The sequence below is a fragment of the Chenopodium quinoa genome, unplaced genomic scaffold (genome assembly GCF_001683475.1).
Source record: "Chenopodium quinoa cultivar QQ74 unplaced genomic scaffold, ASM168347v1, whole genome shotgun sequence".
In the NCBI taxonomy this organism is placed as follows: domain Eukaryota; kingdom Viridiplantae; phylum Streptophyta; class Magnoliopsida; order Caryophyllales; family Amaranthaceae; genus Chenopodium; species Chenopodium quinoa.
Genome location: NW_018745080.1, coordinates 2,069,606 through 2,088,495, shown reverse-complemented (window position 1 = coordinate 2,088,495; position 18,890 = coordinate 2,069,606). Strand labels below are relative to the sequence as shown.

Sequence of the window (18,890 nt, the reverse complement as noted above, 5' to 3'; positions counted from 1 at the left end):
AAATCTGACTTTCTGATATGAATTTAAGCATGCATTTGCAGACCTTACATATTTCAGAGACTATCTTTAGCTCTCTTGCTTTACCCTAGCTTGTTGTGTGAATTGTATAGCATCATGTTTCATGTAATTTGTTGTTTGTACAATTTAAAGTGTAGGAACTAGGAACTAGTTTTATTTTGTGCAGTCTTAGAACGTGACTTGAGCTAGGGCTTCTTTTTTTGTTTTCCCTCTTTGTTGTTGCTTGCCAGCTTGATCTTTCTCTCTATTGTACGTTTTTCGGAATCTTAATTTACTCTTAAGTACCCGTGTCAGATATTTGACACTCTGGTAAAAGTACGGTTGTTACACATACATCTTAAAACATACGTGGTACAGTAGAAGCTAGAGATGAAAATTTGTGACGGAGTATGAAGTAGTCGAGTTTATCACTTGGACATGTATTAACACGAATAACCAAGTTGTCCGAGAGTCGAGCCTTGAGTTAAGGTGATTTTTCTTTGGAAATGGTGGGATATTGATTTGATGTGTCTTAAAATTCTCTCAGAATTTCTATTGGAGGATGCTTCATTTAACTCAATTTTCTTGTTCAGTTGTTCTCCTTTCTTTTTCTTCTTTAATAGCCTATTCTCGGTTAATTTGTACTTTGCTTTGTCTTTTTCATTCATTAGTCCTTTTCTTAAATTGGGTAAAGACTGTTTGAGGTTCATACCTTAGCTTGAATATTACTCTCTTTCACTTCTAAGTTAGCTATAAGTTCGATAAAATTGTACCAATACTAGTCTTTAATTAGTAATAAGGTAACATTAAGATAGGATAATTATTACCATTTGTACTCATTCTATTGTAATTATCTTTTAAATCAACAAGTCACATATAGTACTAATGTACTATGCATTGTGTGCCTTGTTTACTTCCAAAATACTCGTCACGTCTTTAGCTCATTAAACCTAGTTTATATGTTCCCTGGAATAGAATCATTATCATGATACTACTAATAAGTTAGGATTTCCCTAATGTCTCAATGTTGGGAAATAAAAAATGTCATTACCCGTTTCATAGATAGGATATCGCCCCATTAGTCTGATTGATATTATACCTCAATCGACCTGTTTAATGTGTCGATCTTGTTTATAGTATGATTACATTTTGTTTAGTCTATGTTCGAAGAATTTAAGTCTATTCATTAAGCATCGTGTCATGTAAGCTAGAATAGTTGGTAAAGTCTTGGTGGTGGTTGGAATTAATAACTCGTAAGAGAATTTCAAAGTAATTTATCTAGCTTAAGGCCTGATCTAGGTATACCCGAGAACATAATAGACTCGATGCGGAATATTGTCCGTAAGCTATAGTGATGGTTCTGGAAAGGTCATGGGACTATTGTATGGATGGGCAGTAGTGAATGGGGAATTTGGGACGTGACATAAATGATGGAAATGGTGCACCGAATGCTCCCAACTTTGAAGATGACCCCATTCCCTATCCCATCCCATCTCATCTCATCTCATCTTTGCATCAATTTTGTTGTTTTGTTGAATATCTCGAGAAGCATCTGTTTTTGCCTTTAAATTTACCTTTCTTTGTGGATAAATTTCTTCAGCACATTCTTTCTTTTATGGGGAATTTTCTTTATAATTCTACAAATGTCACGAGTATAATTTTTACTTGTTTTGGTAAATTCACTTTTTCAATACATGATTATTACTAGTAAGAAGTTATGTCATTTTTTAGGGAAGTTGGTTGGATTAACATGTGTGTTAAAAAGATGATACTAATTATTAATGACATTCTTGTTAAATCGTGTGTTTATGTGCTTACTTGATGTATTAGTTTGATGAGGATTAATTATAAGTAATTGAGATGTACTAATAATTGTGTTTGTTATTGTACTTGAATACCTTTGGTTAATAATGCTAGATGGTCAAACAGATCCAGATCAATTTTGGCTTAATTTGTGGTAGAAATCTGCTATATCTTCTCATCTTATCCTCTACACTTGTACGAGGTGTATCTATCACCACTTAATCCTAAAACTATAACCTAACTTCCCTCTTCCTAGTCCCTACATTGGTACCCTTCGTTCCCTCGCACGTCGCGTTCCACTGCCATCTAATGTTGGAGCTTTGATGATGCCGAGAGGGGCTGTGGAGGTGTGAAGAGGGTGGGGAGCGACGTAGGGTGGAAGGAGAGTGTGTAATTGAGGGTAATAGGTTTGGAAAATTAAGGTTAAGTTTGGGCAAAGATAGATCACCTAGGTCTCAAAATTTGATTAGGAACATACTAATACAATTATATATGTTAAAACATGCTATAGGTGACATTAAAATTACCTCCGTCCAATACATCTTTAATCATTACATTATTGATGCATAAATATATGTTAAAAAATCTATGCACAATCGTTAATTTTCTTAAAATACCTATGTAACTATCCTATTGTACTACCTTCGTTATATATTTTTTACAACTTTGCAATATTTTATATTCCCTCTGTCCCAAAATATATGAGACGTTGGACTTTTTTCTATTAGCTTTGACCATAATTTTTTACTAACATAATTAACACATATTTTATTGTAAAATATGTTGTTAGATAGGTATTAATAGAAAGTTTCATAATATAATTTTTGAAATAATTTTTATTAATATTTAATCATATAAAAACAAAGTCAAACTAGTGCATTGACATGTGTGCAATGTTGATTGTCAGGGATGTCAATGGGGCGAGGTGGAGCGGATGCTGGCTTTCCCATCCCCATACCCGTCTAACATTTTCATCCCCATTCCCGCGAAGGGTCCAAAATTCATCCTCATCCCCGCCCCACTCCGGCTGGTACAATTCCAAAACCATCCCTGCCCCACCTTCCACTTGGATATCCATCCCCACCTAAGACCTGCCTAATCCCCACCTTCCAAATACAATTATACTACATAGTAATAATTAAGTTATACATTTTTTTTGTGTATAATATAAGTCTATTACAAAGTTTTACACTTTGACTATATTATTTTACTTAATTTTTATATAAAATGGTATAAAATTAAAGTATATATTTTTATGTAATAATATATATGGATGTGGGTATGGGGTGGTAGGGCGGGTATGAAGTGGAAATGGGGCGGGTACAACCTAAAATCCATCCCCGCCCCATCACCCATGGCGGGTATGTTTTTTATCCCTATCCCTGCCTCACCTCCCGCCAAATCGGGACCCATCCCCGCCCCGATGGGGCAGATCTCCTACTTAACCCGCCCCACTGACATCCCTAATGATTGTGTCATGTATTATGGGACAGATGCAGTATCTCACAAATAATACCCCAAAATTGCAAAAAAATATGAAACGAAGGTACGGAGTAGTAAATAATTTTGTACTTTCTCTTTATTTTTTTTAAAGTAAAACGTTTCCCTTGGACATGTATGTCAATGCAAAAATTAAATAATATTATTTTTAATTATAACAGTTGAATATTAATAAACTATTTATTAAGACGATTCTAATAGATATTCACAAGACTGTGTATTTTCTTATGTGTGAATCACTTACATCAGTCAAAGTGTAATTAGTCAAAATATTTCACTTAAAAATATACGGAGGAAGTATAACTTAAAACGCCAATTAATATAGATTAAAAACAGTAGCTCGATTGCGGTCGAGTATCACGGAAGGAAACAACAAAATTGACTAAAAACATATTGACAAAAGAAGCACAATAATTAGTAGAGATTGATATAGTGTGTAACTGAAAATGATGGGGATTTGGTGCAATCCCTAGAGCCTTAAAAATTGTATTCAAGATGATTTCTGCTTTCTCATTAGTCATACATAGCCGAAAAGTGGACGCAAAAAATATTTTTTAAAAAATTTATGTTTCATACTTGTAACAGTATATTTTTCTTTTTTTTTACAAATGAAAACTTTATAAGCATGCATCATGTTGAATATGGTACAGATTTGGATTTTGGATCCTCCAGCAAAGTGTTGGTGCTTTTTACTACAACTTCGACAAATAAAGGACTTGTGTTATGCGGCTGTGTTATTGCATACGTAATTTTCTTTGATCCTAAATGATTATGATATAAAATGATTAATACATACTTTATTTCTTTCTTACATTTTATTTATAATTTGTTTTAAGATTTGTCATTTTCATTTTACCTTCTTTATAATCGCAACGTGTATATTGTAACGAAGTTGTCCATATATATATTACACCATACTCATTTGAGAAAATTGAACATCTCCTTTCACGTTGCAACTACCTAGTCTTATCTAGCTCTTTTAGTTTTATGGGTAAGTCGTTTTTGTGGTCTCATCTTGTTTTAAGATTCTCATTAAAACTCAATGCCCATGAAACTGTAATTCCTAGGAATTGCCAAATATTGCTTGGTTGGATGTGGGAATTTCTACTTTCCATAGGAAGTTTCATTTTAGGGGAAGCTAGGTAAGTTAATTCCCCCATTTTGTGGGAAGTAGAAGTTCCAAGGAAGCCTCACTTCTTACATTATTGTCAACCAAACAAGTATACATATATCTATTTCCTAGGAAAATAAACTTCCCATAAATTTATTAGGCAACCAAACAAGTGCTGTGAAGGACGGAGGAAGAAATAAACTAGTTGTAGAAGATATTCACAATCCTAACAGTAAATATTGGTACAAATTAGTCTCCACAAAGTTCCAAGAAGCTTTGAAAAAAAAGAAGAGTAATGTAGCTTCAACGGTAGATGGCGGATAATAAGGGTAGTTGAACACATATCCGTCAAACTAAGTTGAAATGATTCAAAGTAAAACGAACCTGGCTTAATCTCGTGTACCCAAAGTCAATTCATGCATCGTTATTCAGATAATATTTCCAGATCAGCTTTTATTAACTTGATGTTATGTGATTGTTACTAGCTACTTCGGATCGTATGTATTAGTGTAATCAAATTTAACGATGTGACGATTAGATTTGTTCCATCGTAGAATCGTTACATTTTCAACTTTTGATTGGGTGATATTAGTGAAAGATAGAGTTAGGCCCACTTTGTTAATTAGCTAGTAGCTATTAGCTTTTTGATATAACTGAATGTATTGACTGGTTTGAATAGCTGATTGCATTAGATGTTTGATTAATTTTGTACATCATTTATATCAACATCAAAATAGTTTATTATAACAATTGCTATAATATTTGTCATTTTTTTATTTTATTTTTTTTGTTGTTGCTATAATAGGTCTTTCAAAAGGCTAGGTTGAGCAACTTTTCCAAAACAACCTATTGAAATTTAATAAGCTCCGTAAATCATTTATTTTCCGAACGCCAAAAGTAGCTTATTATGAGGTCAAGCATCAAGTCGTATAATTGCTCTTAAAAACCTACAAATGTACAAAATATAATCTCTTCAATCATCAATCGTGTATGTGAGAGTAATATAGTAATCACTTATATTTTAAGCAATTTTTCATAAATTATGGAACAGAGAGAATAATAGTAAACTTACCGAGTGATGGGCCTCCATGAAACACACAAAAATAAAAAAAATTATACCTGTGCAATCGTTGAGGATTTGAGGAATGTAGGGAACATAAAATTGGTAATACAGAGTGATGTTTTGTTTTTGTTGTTTATTGTTTATTCACCTACAAGTTCTTTTCTTGTTACTTTATCTTTGTAAAATAATCTTCGACACAAGTTATAGAGGCCTACAAAAAGTTGCTATACAGTCACATAAAGAGTAACAGTGCGGTTAAATAAAATCAAGATTAAACACTAGTTGAACTCAATTAAAGGTTGATGTTTCTAAATTTATATTTTTCGAGCTTTACTACTTAAGCGAAATACTAACAATTAATAAGTGATTATACTTTTCACGTAGGGGCTATGTTTTTCTCAACTCATTCAATAAATATTTAGTGAGAATAAGTTATGTTTTGTTTTAGCAAACATAAGTTACATAAAATTATGTTCATCAAAGCTCAGCAAATATAGGTTAAGGTAAGCAAAAATGTAGCCAAGTTAAGCAATCATCTGACAAATTAAGATTTTTTCATCAAAAAAATAATGTGAGGAGAACATAACCTACCAAAGCGAGCAAGTATATCATCATTTTCTATCAATCAAACAACCGTATGAGCAACCAAGTTAAGCTTAGTCTAGTGGTAAGGATTGTACTTTTCAACCTTGAATTTGGGGGTTCAATCCCCCACTTGAGACACTTTGAGGATGGGGGGTCCCTTGCTCTTCCCCCTCACTCTCAAAAAGTGTCTGACGTGCAAATATCGGATCAAAAAACCGTGAGGGTTGAAGCTTAAAATTTATAATCAAACCAATAGTGTAATCAGAGATATTTCGTGACAACTAAATTCAAACAAATTGCATTTGTTGAAGAACTAAAGTTGGGTTGGGGTCCTAAGGGAACATGGCAGTGAACATAATTTTATTTATAAAGGCCCACACCCAACAACATATAGAAGAAGTACATGGTGTATTGGTGTGCACACAATCTGTACAATCAAGTTTGTTTTAGCGGGTCCAAACATGAAAGAGGAGGGGTATGGGCTTATATTAGAAGCAATCATAACTTAAATAAAAACTACAAGAAGGTATAAAGAAGGACTTCTTATCCACAGATGAATAATAGGGGGTTACCCTACAATTTAAAGGGTACCCCACAAAAATTGGGATGGTTGTCGTGGAGGAGCTGACCTTTATATTTATGGATTCAATTCAATGGTTTTGACGATTTGTCCCCGTTATCCAAGTGGCTTAATGGGGACCTCTTACCATACCTTTTCTTTCGTCGGCAGTGTTTGTAGGGTTGTTTTCGCCAACGGTTTTGAAGCTGACCTTTCACCGTCTTATTCTTGGTTACATTTTTTGGGATCATTGTTCAAACTATAGTTTTCAGTATCACTGTAGTTTACAGTTTTTCGATTTTTTTGTTCTTAAATTATGGAGTCTTTTTGGGTGTGAGGATAGTTCATGTACTCTATTTGACTATCTAGGTGATTAATGAAAATACACTCGTAAATAATAACAATAGTTAAAGTGGTAGTACTAAAAAATTGTGTTTGGTTATAAGTATGATTTAAAGTGTCGTCTTTGTAAGTTGTTCATGTGAATCTTTCTCCTTTACTCATTCGGAGAGGAGGGAGGGCATTTCGCTTACTACAAAAAGCAAGATGCCCCACTAGTTTTCTTTCACACTAGCCCTTATTCTATGTGAAGTAATGCCTCATATAACGTTGGTTGCTCATGAAAAATCCAAGGTTAGTCTTTAGAATTGATCGCCACAAAGCGGCTTTAGCTTCGCTTAGCTCTTAGATCACCTACTTGTATAGTTGTATAGCGCAAATTGTGTGCATCCTTTGCATTAGGTTTCATCTTAGAAACGTCCACAAATCTATGATGGGCTGTGATGTTACTAAGCACAACCAGGACACATTTTCTTGTGCCTTGGCCTTACTTGGGAGTAGACGGCCTGGTACAACACGGCACGAGCACCACCAGTTCCAAAGCATGGCTGATGGCTCAATGCCGAGAATGAAGCATACTAAATAGGCTTGACTTTGATAATGGTTAAGAGTCGGTTGTCAACTTGAATAGACAACGGCCACACCGCCACACTATATATTGTAGAAAACAGAGAGAAGATGTATCAGACATTTAACAATTTACTAGTCACAGGAAAGCAAATTTGTTAGTTGTTTAAAGATTTTCAATGTAAAGTTGCAAGAATCGGAAACAATCTGGGCTATCTGAAAGTAAGATTTGGTACATGTGAAATTTAAATTTCCATTTTTCTTTATACCTTCTCATTAAATACAAATGTAACAACTTACATACATACAATATTTCCGACCCCCTTCCCCGCAAAAGATCAAGAAAAAAATGATGGGGGAAAAGGAATACTACCATTAATCACTTATTCCCAACTCTTAACATTATATGATGGAATACTTAATCTGTTCTATTCCTCCAAGATCGTCTCAGATATACACCAGATTTTCCATTATCCAAAGGGTTAGCCCGTCCTAATTTCTCGGCATCAGCCTCTCTACCACTAATATTTACTAGCTTCCTAACTTGCTGGCCACTACTACTAATACTACTACTACTGTTAGAATGCAAAAATGGAACTCCACTCACTGAACCTGAATCCTCAGCTCTAGAAGCCTCATAAGGCGCTTTTGCACAAGAATGGTCCTCCATTGAAACTGAATGAGAATTATCACCGGGAAGTGCAGAAGCATACCTCTCTGAATTGGAAAGGGGTGAATGCTTTGAGTATTGAGGAGAAGATGAGGAGGAAGAGGAAGAAGAGGTGTCTGAATCTGAAGAGTGCCTAAAAAAGGCATTGTAACCAAAAATATACTCAGAGAAGTCATCGGCACTGATAGACTCCCTGTTGCTATCGGTGCTACTTGAGACTTCATCGGAGTGACTAAACAGGGATGAATTATCACTGGAAGAGTCAAAATCAAGAATATTTCGCACTGGTGGGATGCTTGTTCCATCTTGACGTATGTAACCAATATCTGGGCTACGATTGGCATGCGCGGGTGGATCTCTCTGTCTTGAAGTGGAACTCTTCACATTGATCCGAGAGGCATCAACCTCTGGAATTTTAATCTTACTTGGAAGATCACGAGAGACTATAGCACTTCTAATAGATCTTGGAGCACGTGGTGAGATTCTGCAAATCAGTATAAAATCTTAAGATCACGAAGAGTAAAACCAGAGATATCACTGAAAAAGCATTATAACTGGTATATAAACACAAGTAAACATTTGGCTTTACTAAAACCCAAATTTTATAAGGACTAAAATAATACTACAAAAATATAACGACTCAAGTACATCTATGGCTCCATTAAATAAAATTAGAAAATCACAGGTAATTGAAAAGATAAATAATGTCGAAAGAATAGCCACATATGACCACCAAAAAGGGAGTTGAACGTAGCTGATTATTTAATTCATTCTAATTCTAGTTTTGCCTCCCTCCATGACGAACCCATGATACGAATGCATTCCGTAATCAACTACATTTACCCCTGTACTGTATAAGGTTTTTTTTCCCCCAAATTTGGCATATAAATTAGAATGTCATATTTCTTAATAGAACAGTAAAGTAGACATCAATCAAATTCACATAATCAAGCAGTTGATTCAGCAAATTCTATGCAGTCCAGCCACCTTCAACAATTTAAAGTAAGAACTCCCAGAGTAAATAGCTAAATACATTACAAGTAGACCAGTCCCCAGCCTCCAAGTACCACAGGTCCACAAATAACCAATGTTTCTAAAAGCTGATATAATAGATGATACCTTGAGTAGAAGAGCATGTATGCTCCCTTGTTTAGCACTCTCTCAAGTTCCACAGCCTTTACCTGTTCAAGCAAGTTCCATGTCAATAAAAGCTTCAAGGTTTCAAAAGATATTCTTAAAAGATCATAACAGATGCCCCAATTAAAATAGCCTCTGAAGTCAACATACAATAAGCTAACACTCAACAAGTACTTGGCAGTTAAATTGCAACATCACAGGCATATAGTTTGTCAGTTTTCTGGATGTACTAAGCTAACAATGGAGAATTCTTATGGCTCATAACAAATCAAAGGTCCAATTTATATGTTATCACTGGCAGCTCAAGAAAACCAAAAGCTGAAGTGCATGGTCAAAGAAAAGAGAGAAATAATTCATGACATTCATACTTTCCAGCTCTTACTCCCCTTCAACAGACACAAGGCAACAAAGTTTCAGTATAATACACTTGCATGATAATTATGCAACTTAAATAAAATTTAATGAACCATACCGTGCTATCGTCAATTTTGTACCACTTGTTTTGTGCGTTTCGAACATAACATACATAGTGACCCGAAAAGGAAGAATTCATAATGTCCAAGTGAACGACGACCCCATAGAGTCTGTATATTGGCGATTTGTCACTTCCTCCCCTCATATATGGGGCTAGGTTTAAAATCTCCGGGAATCGAATAGTCTTATTGAGCTTGCCAAACTTCCCAGACTGAATTTCAAAAAATATAAGATATTAAAAGAAAACTAGAGTTAAAAAATTAGCATGTGAGAGAAAAATATAAAAATTCTCATTCTATGATTCCAAATTACCTGAAACCTCTTCAATGCAATGGTGAGGATATTAGGAGCCTCTAGTATATTTAATTTCTTCTTAGCTTTCTCATAAGATTTGCATCTGCCAAAAGAAAGGAACATAATCAGGAAGTTATTTTGCAATTAATCAGCAAAGAAAGAAGTTAAATGTCTCATTTACTATTCTGGAATAACAGCATGGAAACTACACCCAATAACACAATACTCTACACTTTGTTATCAAAAAAAAAACACGGTTCACTCAGACATGTATAGAGTTAAGTATAAGCAAAGCTAATACTTTACAATTATAGCTCTATAACTGAGGAGAAAACATTCATATGGTGGATACATGGAATATAAAAATACTTGGCTTCCAAACCTGTCATCCATAATTCAAAATTGTGTACAATGCCAATCAGGAAATTACCAAATGTTTAATAGTCAAAAGAGACTAAGGAAAAAAGCATATATAAAAAGCATGATGCGTCCATTCTATATGCTACAAATAGATTGCCAGATTCCATAGATATCAAGTAATTGTACCAGCATAAAGAAAAGAACCAACCTGCCACAGTGGTATTTATTTTCCCCATCAAGAGGCTCAGTTCCAGTAAATTGTCGCAAGGCATCTTCCAAAGTCTCTATATCTCCTCCAATCTCCACAGTAAGATCCATCATTCTATCCTGTTTCTCTGATTTACCACGACACCTTGCACATTTTATCTGCAAGGGTGGGGCGGGTGCAAAAAAAGGGAGCAGCTTCAGAACACAATTATCAACTGCAATATTATTTTGGCCACAAAATTGTCTTTGAAAGTTATATCCTACCTTTGAACGAAGATAACCGCCAAAAGTAAGCCCCAAGAGAGTTGTTTCTTCATGTAACGAGCCAGAAGCATTCACACCAGCTTCTTGAAGGCATGTAGATTGCATTGTGTCAATAGCATACCTATCAATACCATTAATTCGTCAAAAATTCAATAGCAAAGATTCATTTGAAAGGCAAGATAAACCATAAACATATACATCTCGAAAACAACCAACCTTAAAAACTCATGTGCATCTTCTTCCCTCCCATTAGAAAGATGGCTCCCTATCTTCTGGATTTGGGATAGTATACTTATAGGAGAAAGTGGAGAACCCCCTTCCTTTGCCTTCAAGATCAACCTTTCAAACTCGCATGTGAAACACCAGTGTTTCTTTGCACCTATCATGTAAAGAAAATCAGATCATAAAAAAGAAATTAAGTTCAAAGAAAACAACACATACAATAGATGGGAAGTATTGTTGAAAAATAATCCAACAAGTAAGCATTGGGTAAGGAACTTACATGTTGTTTCAAAAAAAAAAAAAAAAAAAGGAACTTACATGTTTTTGAATGGAGCCCTTGAAGAAGATAAGCGGTGAGTGGTGGGGTAAATGCCAAGCATTGAAGTATTACATTGGCATAACAGCTATACAGGGAGGGAAAAAATCACATCAGAACAAAAATAACAATAAATATATTTTAAAATAAAAAAAAAAATAATAATAAAAAAAAAAGATAAAGTCAGCTATCATTGTTATCCTGAAGCAAGCAGCTCTTCTTTCCCTTAACCCCCCCCCCCCTCTCCTCTCTCACATAGACTTAACTAATACCAGAAAAAAAAAAAAAAAAAAAATTTACAACAAACAAGATCCTGAAACTATTATGCAGGCTCACAATCTATTTTACTCACCCTTCATTTCCTTTACTTCATTTGTCTACAATACCAAGCGCACTAGAATACAATTAGAAATAGTCATCTCTACTCAAATTGTCTCCTTCCAAAGAATCCATAGTTCCATATCTGTCATTTATTGCATTCGTACGTCTAGATACTACACCTCCAATCCAGATCTAGCAGCGCTAACAAGGTGCTACCATTACCAAATCCCTATGTACTCTTTCTCCCATAAATATCTCTCCGCCATTCAGAATCCATTTATAATACATATACATTTCGTTCACTCTCTCAGAAAGCAGTTTTAACAATAGATTCCAGGAATCATAGTCCATAATGTGGAGTATGATAAACTCAAACAGCTATCTGAGCACCACCTATTCATTATACACAAGTCAGACTCTTCAGAGTTCACATGAGCAGGAAGAGTATGCAGTATGTTTAGGGTTTGAGTGAGGTGGAGAAAATGCCAAATAGATTACCAATAAGGCCATACATTAAGAAAATTAATACTAATTTGATTTGCAAAGATAAATCTAGTTATATTTAAAAATTTTGAATCCCAAACCTTCTCTGCCAAAGGTTTTCATCATATAACATGCTAATAAGCCCTCCTTTGTCCCGCAAAAAACAGGGTTCTTGAAATCAATCACTAACAACTTATCTTATACCTGTTTTAACCTTAATTTCCCTATAAACTTAGCATTCACCTTGATTTGCAAAGACAATTAGGATGTTCTTATACTCTATCAAACTTTCTACTAATGATACTGCAATGAACATATGTGAAACTTCCTGCATTAATATTTTTGGCTACATAGTGTGACCAAAGAGTTAAGAGAGTCATATTAATAATTTAATATCCAATGATTCAAAACCAACAAAAATTTCCATGACTTTGAATTGTTAATAATGACTACTCAGCTAAGTGTGATATCCAAATAATACATCCACCACAAATTGTTAGTTGTTGGTTCACTGGAACTTAAATGAACGACTACGATTAATATTCTAAGTTTGTAAACACTTCCTAATCTCTATAGCAATTTATATAAGCTTTTTTCAGATCAGGGCAACTGATGTCTTTGATAATGGTGATCTATATATAAAACCAATACAGAGTATTTTTCAGTCTTACATTTTTATCTACGTCTGTTCACCTAGTTCGCCAAACAATATTTCAGTGTTCTAAGCCTGTGTAGTGTCATGTTTGTAGTCTTGGTTACATCTGCACATAACCATGCAACACGAAGAAGAAGAAGAATGAAAATGATCATGTAATCACCTGTTCCCACAATTTATTAGGCCACATGGACGAAGCTCCACTTTGTTCCAATGATAAAGCTTAACGAATGACTCATATGGGAAAACAGCCTGCAAAATCAACAAGGTCATCCACTAAACATCACATAATCACATTAGGCAAAAAAAAATGGCAAGACCTGCGCACCAACCTTTTCAGTTTTTCTTTCAACATCATCATTTTGCTTCACCATCTTTGGAGCTCTAAATTGCTCTACAACTTTTAGCACTGACGTTTTCAAGCCAGCAGAAGCACTCGGGGTAGGTCTGGCTACCTGAGAAGGCATGGCAACATTTGCAGCAGATTTAACAGGCTTTATAACTGGGGCAATAGGCTCCTTCATTCCAGATGGAGGACCATTAATAGATTTTGGTGACAATCCAGCTTTCTTAGACATTGGTGATTGCAGAACATCCTTGGAGTTTCTGTCCAGATCATTTGCCTTCTCTGAAACGCAGAATGGCAGGGCACTGCCTTTCAAATTTTCAACTCCAACTTCTACAGACTTTACCAAATCTTTGTCATTCTTCATTGTCTTAACCCTAGCGGCAGGTTCCTTAGAGCCAACCAATGTAGAGCTCAGATTCTTTGAGGGATCTCCAGAACCCTTTTCTGCCAAAGCGGGCTCAGCAACAAGCTTACCAGTGCTTGAAATTCCAGGATGGGTATCAGTTGATGTTTTTGGCCCTTTAGAGCGTATATCTGATGAGAAATCAGCTAATCCCCCAGAATTTGGTTTGGCATCAGTGCTTTGCATATACTTCTTAGTTCTGCAATAATCAAGAGAACCCTCCCAGAAACCAGATGTGGCTACTGAAGGCTTAGCTAAGTTCTTGTCAGAGCGATTGATGCTTAAACCTGAAGAGCCACTTAATTTACCCGATGCTTCTTCCTTGGGATCACTAGAAGCATACATATTACCATTGGATGACACTCTTGAATAAGATTTTTCCTCCAGTGTCTTAATTGGCTCCAAATTCCTATCACTTGACACTGTCTCAAGGTTGTCAAGCGTGGAGCAAGAATCACATGAATCAGAATTAAGATCATGTATACTATCAGTATCTGAGATGGAATCATCAATGCACATGCCATCACTAGAAGAAGATACATGAAGCTGAGATACTTCTGAGGTGCCACGAAGCTCTAATTGAGACACTGGTTCATCTTCTGGCAAAGAATGGTGAACTGCATTCTTGTCATCCTTCACAGACAAATCTGGTGTAAAATATGCAGGGGGGGTGAACCCAGGTTTCACTTTTGCAGTTTGAACTTGTTCCTCATATTGTATTCCACCATTCACAGTAATTGGAACATTACCATCAGAATAAAGCTGGTTATCGCCCACAAAACTAACTTCCTCATCACTGAACTCAGAATTGTTCACCGATGGACGACATTCATCCTTATGACCTTGTCTCCAATGAACTATTTGACACTTGCCAGAGCTGAAATGATCAAACTGATAAGTGGATGCAGCAATGTAGGGTTTATTAAAGAACTTCAAGAATTTTCTACTTTTTTCTTTGATTTTTCAAAATAAGAATTTTCTACTTTTTCTTTGACTTTTCAAAATGAATTGCAGCATCAACATATATACATACATACCAAATCACCAACAAATATATATATTTACAAGAAGCCAGCTTATACCAACGAGTGAACTAAATTCAGTAAAAAGCAACACTAATCAATTAGTCGTTTCGGCTCTTCCCAACAAATCCCAGCCCATCATAGTCATGTCAAGCTAAATATAGAGAGTCCTAATATATAACATCAACCATATGCACATACCGCAAAATCGTATAGAATAATCATAACATGATTGATGATTCACCACCTTTGTATAACTATGAGATAGGATCAAATCAACTGATATGTTACCTATTTAATTAGATTGGGCCTAAAAGGCAAAACTTATCAATTCATTAACATAAATCACCTTTTTCTGTTCATAGTTTGCGGGGCAGGAGAGGGGGAGGGGGGTCTAGGGGCAAATTAGGTAACATAGTTCACCACTTAGAATAGGAAAAGGATTGGATTTGCGAAGGTCATAGCCAACTGTGATAGTGGTACATTTTCCAATGATATCACCCAACACCAAAATATCAACTTATAAGAGATCCTAACAATTTCTCACGATAATATCTCGTTGTCCAACAGCAAATATTCCATCAATTCCTCAAACCACTAGCGTCTACCACTATGTTCATTGATTCTAGCACCAAAAATTGCTAAAACTTCATCAACACAATTCCACAAACAGTAATCTCTATCACCCTTCAGTTTACCTTCTGTGAGAGACTAACCAGACCTATGACTTATGACAACTTACAAAACAAAATGGAAAAAGATCCATAGAAATAGAATGTAATCTAACAAATAAATGACACCATCTCTAAAGCCATAATACTGCGTCCTGGTAAAAACCTGCAGGCGGATGGGGGAAAATGCCTAATTTTGCAACATAATGACCAGATCCGACAGTCCGACTGCTCTGTATGACTGTATCATAAGATTCATCCAATTCATCTTCAACAAAGTTTTGGACAGACTTTTTAAAACAACCAGAGTTTTAAACTTCAATAAGACTCTTTGCTAACAGGAATCAGTCCAATGTCCAATTGATGCAAACTAACATGAAAATCTCAATACCTTCAAATCCAAATGATCGAATCACTTACTTTTGACAAAAAGTAAAAACTCCACAGTCAAATGAACCTTCCTTTTTCCCCAATAAACTTCAATATTACTCATTGTTAACCAGTAATCAAGTCCACTAGCCAATTGGTGTTAATAACACCCAAATCTCAACATCCTTCAAATCCAAATCGCTTTCTCACTGCAAAAACCCGCAGTCAAATAGACTAAAATGCCCTCATGACCCCCCTAACCCACTAATTCTCACCATTAGATTCAATGAATCATCCAAATAAATCATCAATCGCTGTTCTGAACAAATTCTAACAAATTTTATCCATTTAGCCAGTAATTTCTTCAATTTTCAACCATTAAAGTCCAATATTCTCAAATTGACTCAAAATTCAAGCATCAAAATGAAAATAAAAAATACGGAAAATTCAACAAAAGCAACAAAATTGACCCAAAAAAAATAACAAAAATCAAACATACCAGTAATTCACTGACTTGCATCTAGCACATCGATTAGGTGTAGGAGTAAAACAAACAGCACAAAGCCGTTGAACCGGTATCGAAACCGAAGAACTAGTATAATTATTCCCAAAATTAGCCTCAATCTCAGCTCGAGCAGCCTCTTCAGATGCCAAAACAAGCAATCGATTGATCTCCTGCTGTCTAGCCACCGCAATCCGCCATTTTCGCCGGAGAACAAAGAAAACCACCGGAAAAACCCCAAAAATAAAGAAAACAGCAACGCGAAACCCTAGATCCCCGGGAAAGAGCATTTATGCACTAAAATTAATAAAATTAATGACATCACAATCACATAGCTTCGAAAAACCCTAAAAATTTTCCCCCAATTTCTTCCTCGATTTCCGAAATTCATAAACTACTTCACCACCAATTAATCGATAAATTCACCACCATAATCTTCAACAATGAAGATGAAATTGCAGGTATTTTAAAAGCTTGCATGCAGATTAAACGACTAAATGGAATGTCGTTTGGAGTGAAGAGAGAGAAAGTTAGAGAGAGAAAGAAAGAGAGAGCGTGTGTTTATGTTGTTGTATGATTCTTTCTTCGTTTAGTTTGTTTTTGGTGTTTTTTTTTTTTTTTTTTTTTTTGGTCTGAAATGTCTGAGATCGGAAATTTAGGGCTTTTTTTTTCTTATTATTTTCTTTTTCTTTCTTTTTCTAGTACTAAGTCTTAGTAGTATACGAAGTATTTTTTATTTTTAAATTTTTTTTGCTTTTTTGAAATTGTGGGAGGTAAGGAATTTTTGGTTTAGGAGAAGAGGTGTTGGGAAATGTGACCTCATCAAATATTCGAACCGGGTTTATTTTATCATTTGGAGACTTGGAGAAGGGTTTATTTTGTGTTTGGTATTGGGCATGTAATGTAACCCAATCATAGAGGAACTTTCATCTTTTGTTATATACTTTGTATATTCCGACATCGTGTGTATGGTAGAGAGAGCCACAAAGGTCAGAAGAGTTTAATGCAGATGAGGTTTGAATTGTGTTGATACTAATTGTCAAATATTTTTGTGCAATAATGATAGTATGGTGTTCTTACAGAAAATTTCAATGTGTCAACAGATTAACGGTTTGTATGGCGTAGGTTTATACGAAATATGTGTAATTTAAGATTTGAGTGTGTTGAAAAAACGGTTTGGTATGAAAGATTTAAATAATGGGGAATATTGAAGTCTAGATTGTAAGGCGTTTGTATTTTGTTTTCTAATTAATACATAGATATCGATTTTTCATTTTTTATTCGTTACCGTGCACCATATTTTTTATTTAAACGGTTACGGTTTGGTATCATTTGTGTGTGTTATAGTCTTATAGCTAGGCATGCAATAGAAAATCTCTAGTAATAAAAAGCAAGGATGACATATCTTCTCCCTTTTAATTCTTTTAAATTTAATATTTCTATCGCAAAATAAATTTAAAGCTAAGTATTTGTAATTTTTTCATGATAGATTTATCGAAATAATTTTAAATCCTTTTAAATACCATATTAACCAAACTAATACGAGGAAATATAAGAGACCATGCAACACATCAACTGATACTAACTCTACGAGCACAGTGCAATTGACATTTTTGTGACAATCTATTAACATTTTTGTGTCGTTATGGTAAAAACTTTTTGTGTCTAACAGCTTATTTTGTGAGAGTATAATTTTAGGCATCACGTATACAATTCTGAATTTAAATATATAAATATGATGCTTATACATAAGATCAAAGCATATATACCCTATATGAAAGTGTAAATTTAACATCTATATTTTCCAATAATCAATATCCACGTAATATCAATTAGTCATTATTAAAAAAAATTAATTACTGTCTACTTCATATGTAGCTTAGCTAATCAAGACATTCAATCCAACAATAGGCTAGAACCTTTTGCATATTGACTATTTAGTACAAGATGTCAAGATGTCCATAAATCATATACAAGGGGCAAGGACTATTAACACTTCATCACAAAGCCAACCTAGTATTCTTATTTTTTATTATTAGATAATTGACATACAAGACACAAGAGTAATATATTGCACCTAATAAAGACAAATTTTCAGTGTCTAGCTAGTTGATTGTTACTTCGTTTCCTAAAGATTGCCCCAATTTTTTCCCCTTCACTTTCTTTATGAATTGACCTAAAAAAAACATGCAGGTTGTTTATAGTTTTGCATATATCTTACACTAAATAATCGACTATAACTTCATAAATTTATGACAAAATTATGCGTCAATCAATGTTATACAATGCTTCATAATTTTTAACATTTCCTTTTTAAATGCACCCTAATCTTACGATTGCATTTATATATCGTTTTCCTATTAATAGTTGAAATAGTGCATACGCTAAAAAAATACGTATTATGGGTCAAATACAGAGGAACAAATCAAAAAGGAAACCGGGGCAAACCTATAAGACATAGAAGAGTGTTTCCTATTTGCTCCTATAATCCAAATTCCAATATTATTGGGGCACAATGTAAACCAATTCCGGTTTGAACCGGACTTTAAAACCAGTTTTTTAACTCTTTAAAACAGTAAATTTCTTGCACGCGGTTTGACTGATTTACGGCATGTATGAAAAATGTACTTTGTTGTATGGTAGTTGT

General features: G+C 34.7%; 1 protein-coding gene across 1 annotated transcript; it reads right to left on the bottom strand.

Annotated features, from left to right (window-relative positions):
* Nucleotides 1-7,741: 7,741 nt before the first annotated feature.
* On the bottom strand, nucleotides 7,742-16,533 carry LOC110709742 (ubiquitin carboxyl-terminal hydrolase 16-like). The gene is made up of 11 exons (XM_021887968.1): nucleotides 16,241-16,533; nucleotides 13,260-14,556; nucleotides 13,091-13,179; nucleotides 11,471-11,556; nucleotides 11,147-11,309; nucleotides 10,931-11,051; nucleotides 10,668-10,825; nucleotides 10,118-10,202; nucleotides 9,804-10,016; nucleotides 9,314-9,375; nucleotides 7,742-8,678 (listed from the first exon to the last, which is right to left on the bottom strand). Exons 1-11 carry the CDS (start codon nucleotides 16,531-16,533, stop codon nucleotides 7,943-7,945), a joined length of 3,303 nt encoding a protein of 1,100 aa, XP_021743660.1. The 3' UTR covers nucleotides 7,742-7,942.
* Between the last annotated feature and the right edge of the window lie 2,357 nt (nucleotides 16,534-18,890).

Coding starts and splice junctions, on each gene's coding strand:
- LOC110709742 (XM_021887968.1), bottom strand. CDS start 16,533: ATGCTCTTTCCCGGGGATCTAGGGTTTCGCGTTGCTGTTTTCTTTATT. Junction 9,376..9,803: donor ACAAAATTGACGATAGCACG/GTATGGTTCATT, acceptor TTGCTTGAACAG/GTAAAGGCTGTGGAACTTGA. Junction 8,679..9,313: donor TACATGCTCTTCTACTCAAG/GTATCATCTATT, acceptor ACTGATTTGCAG/AATCTCACCACGTGCTCCAA.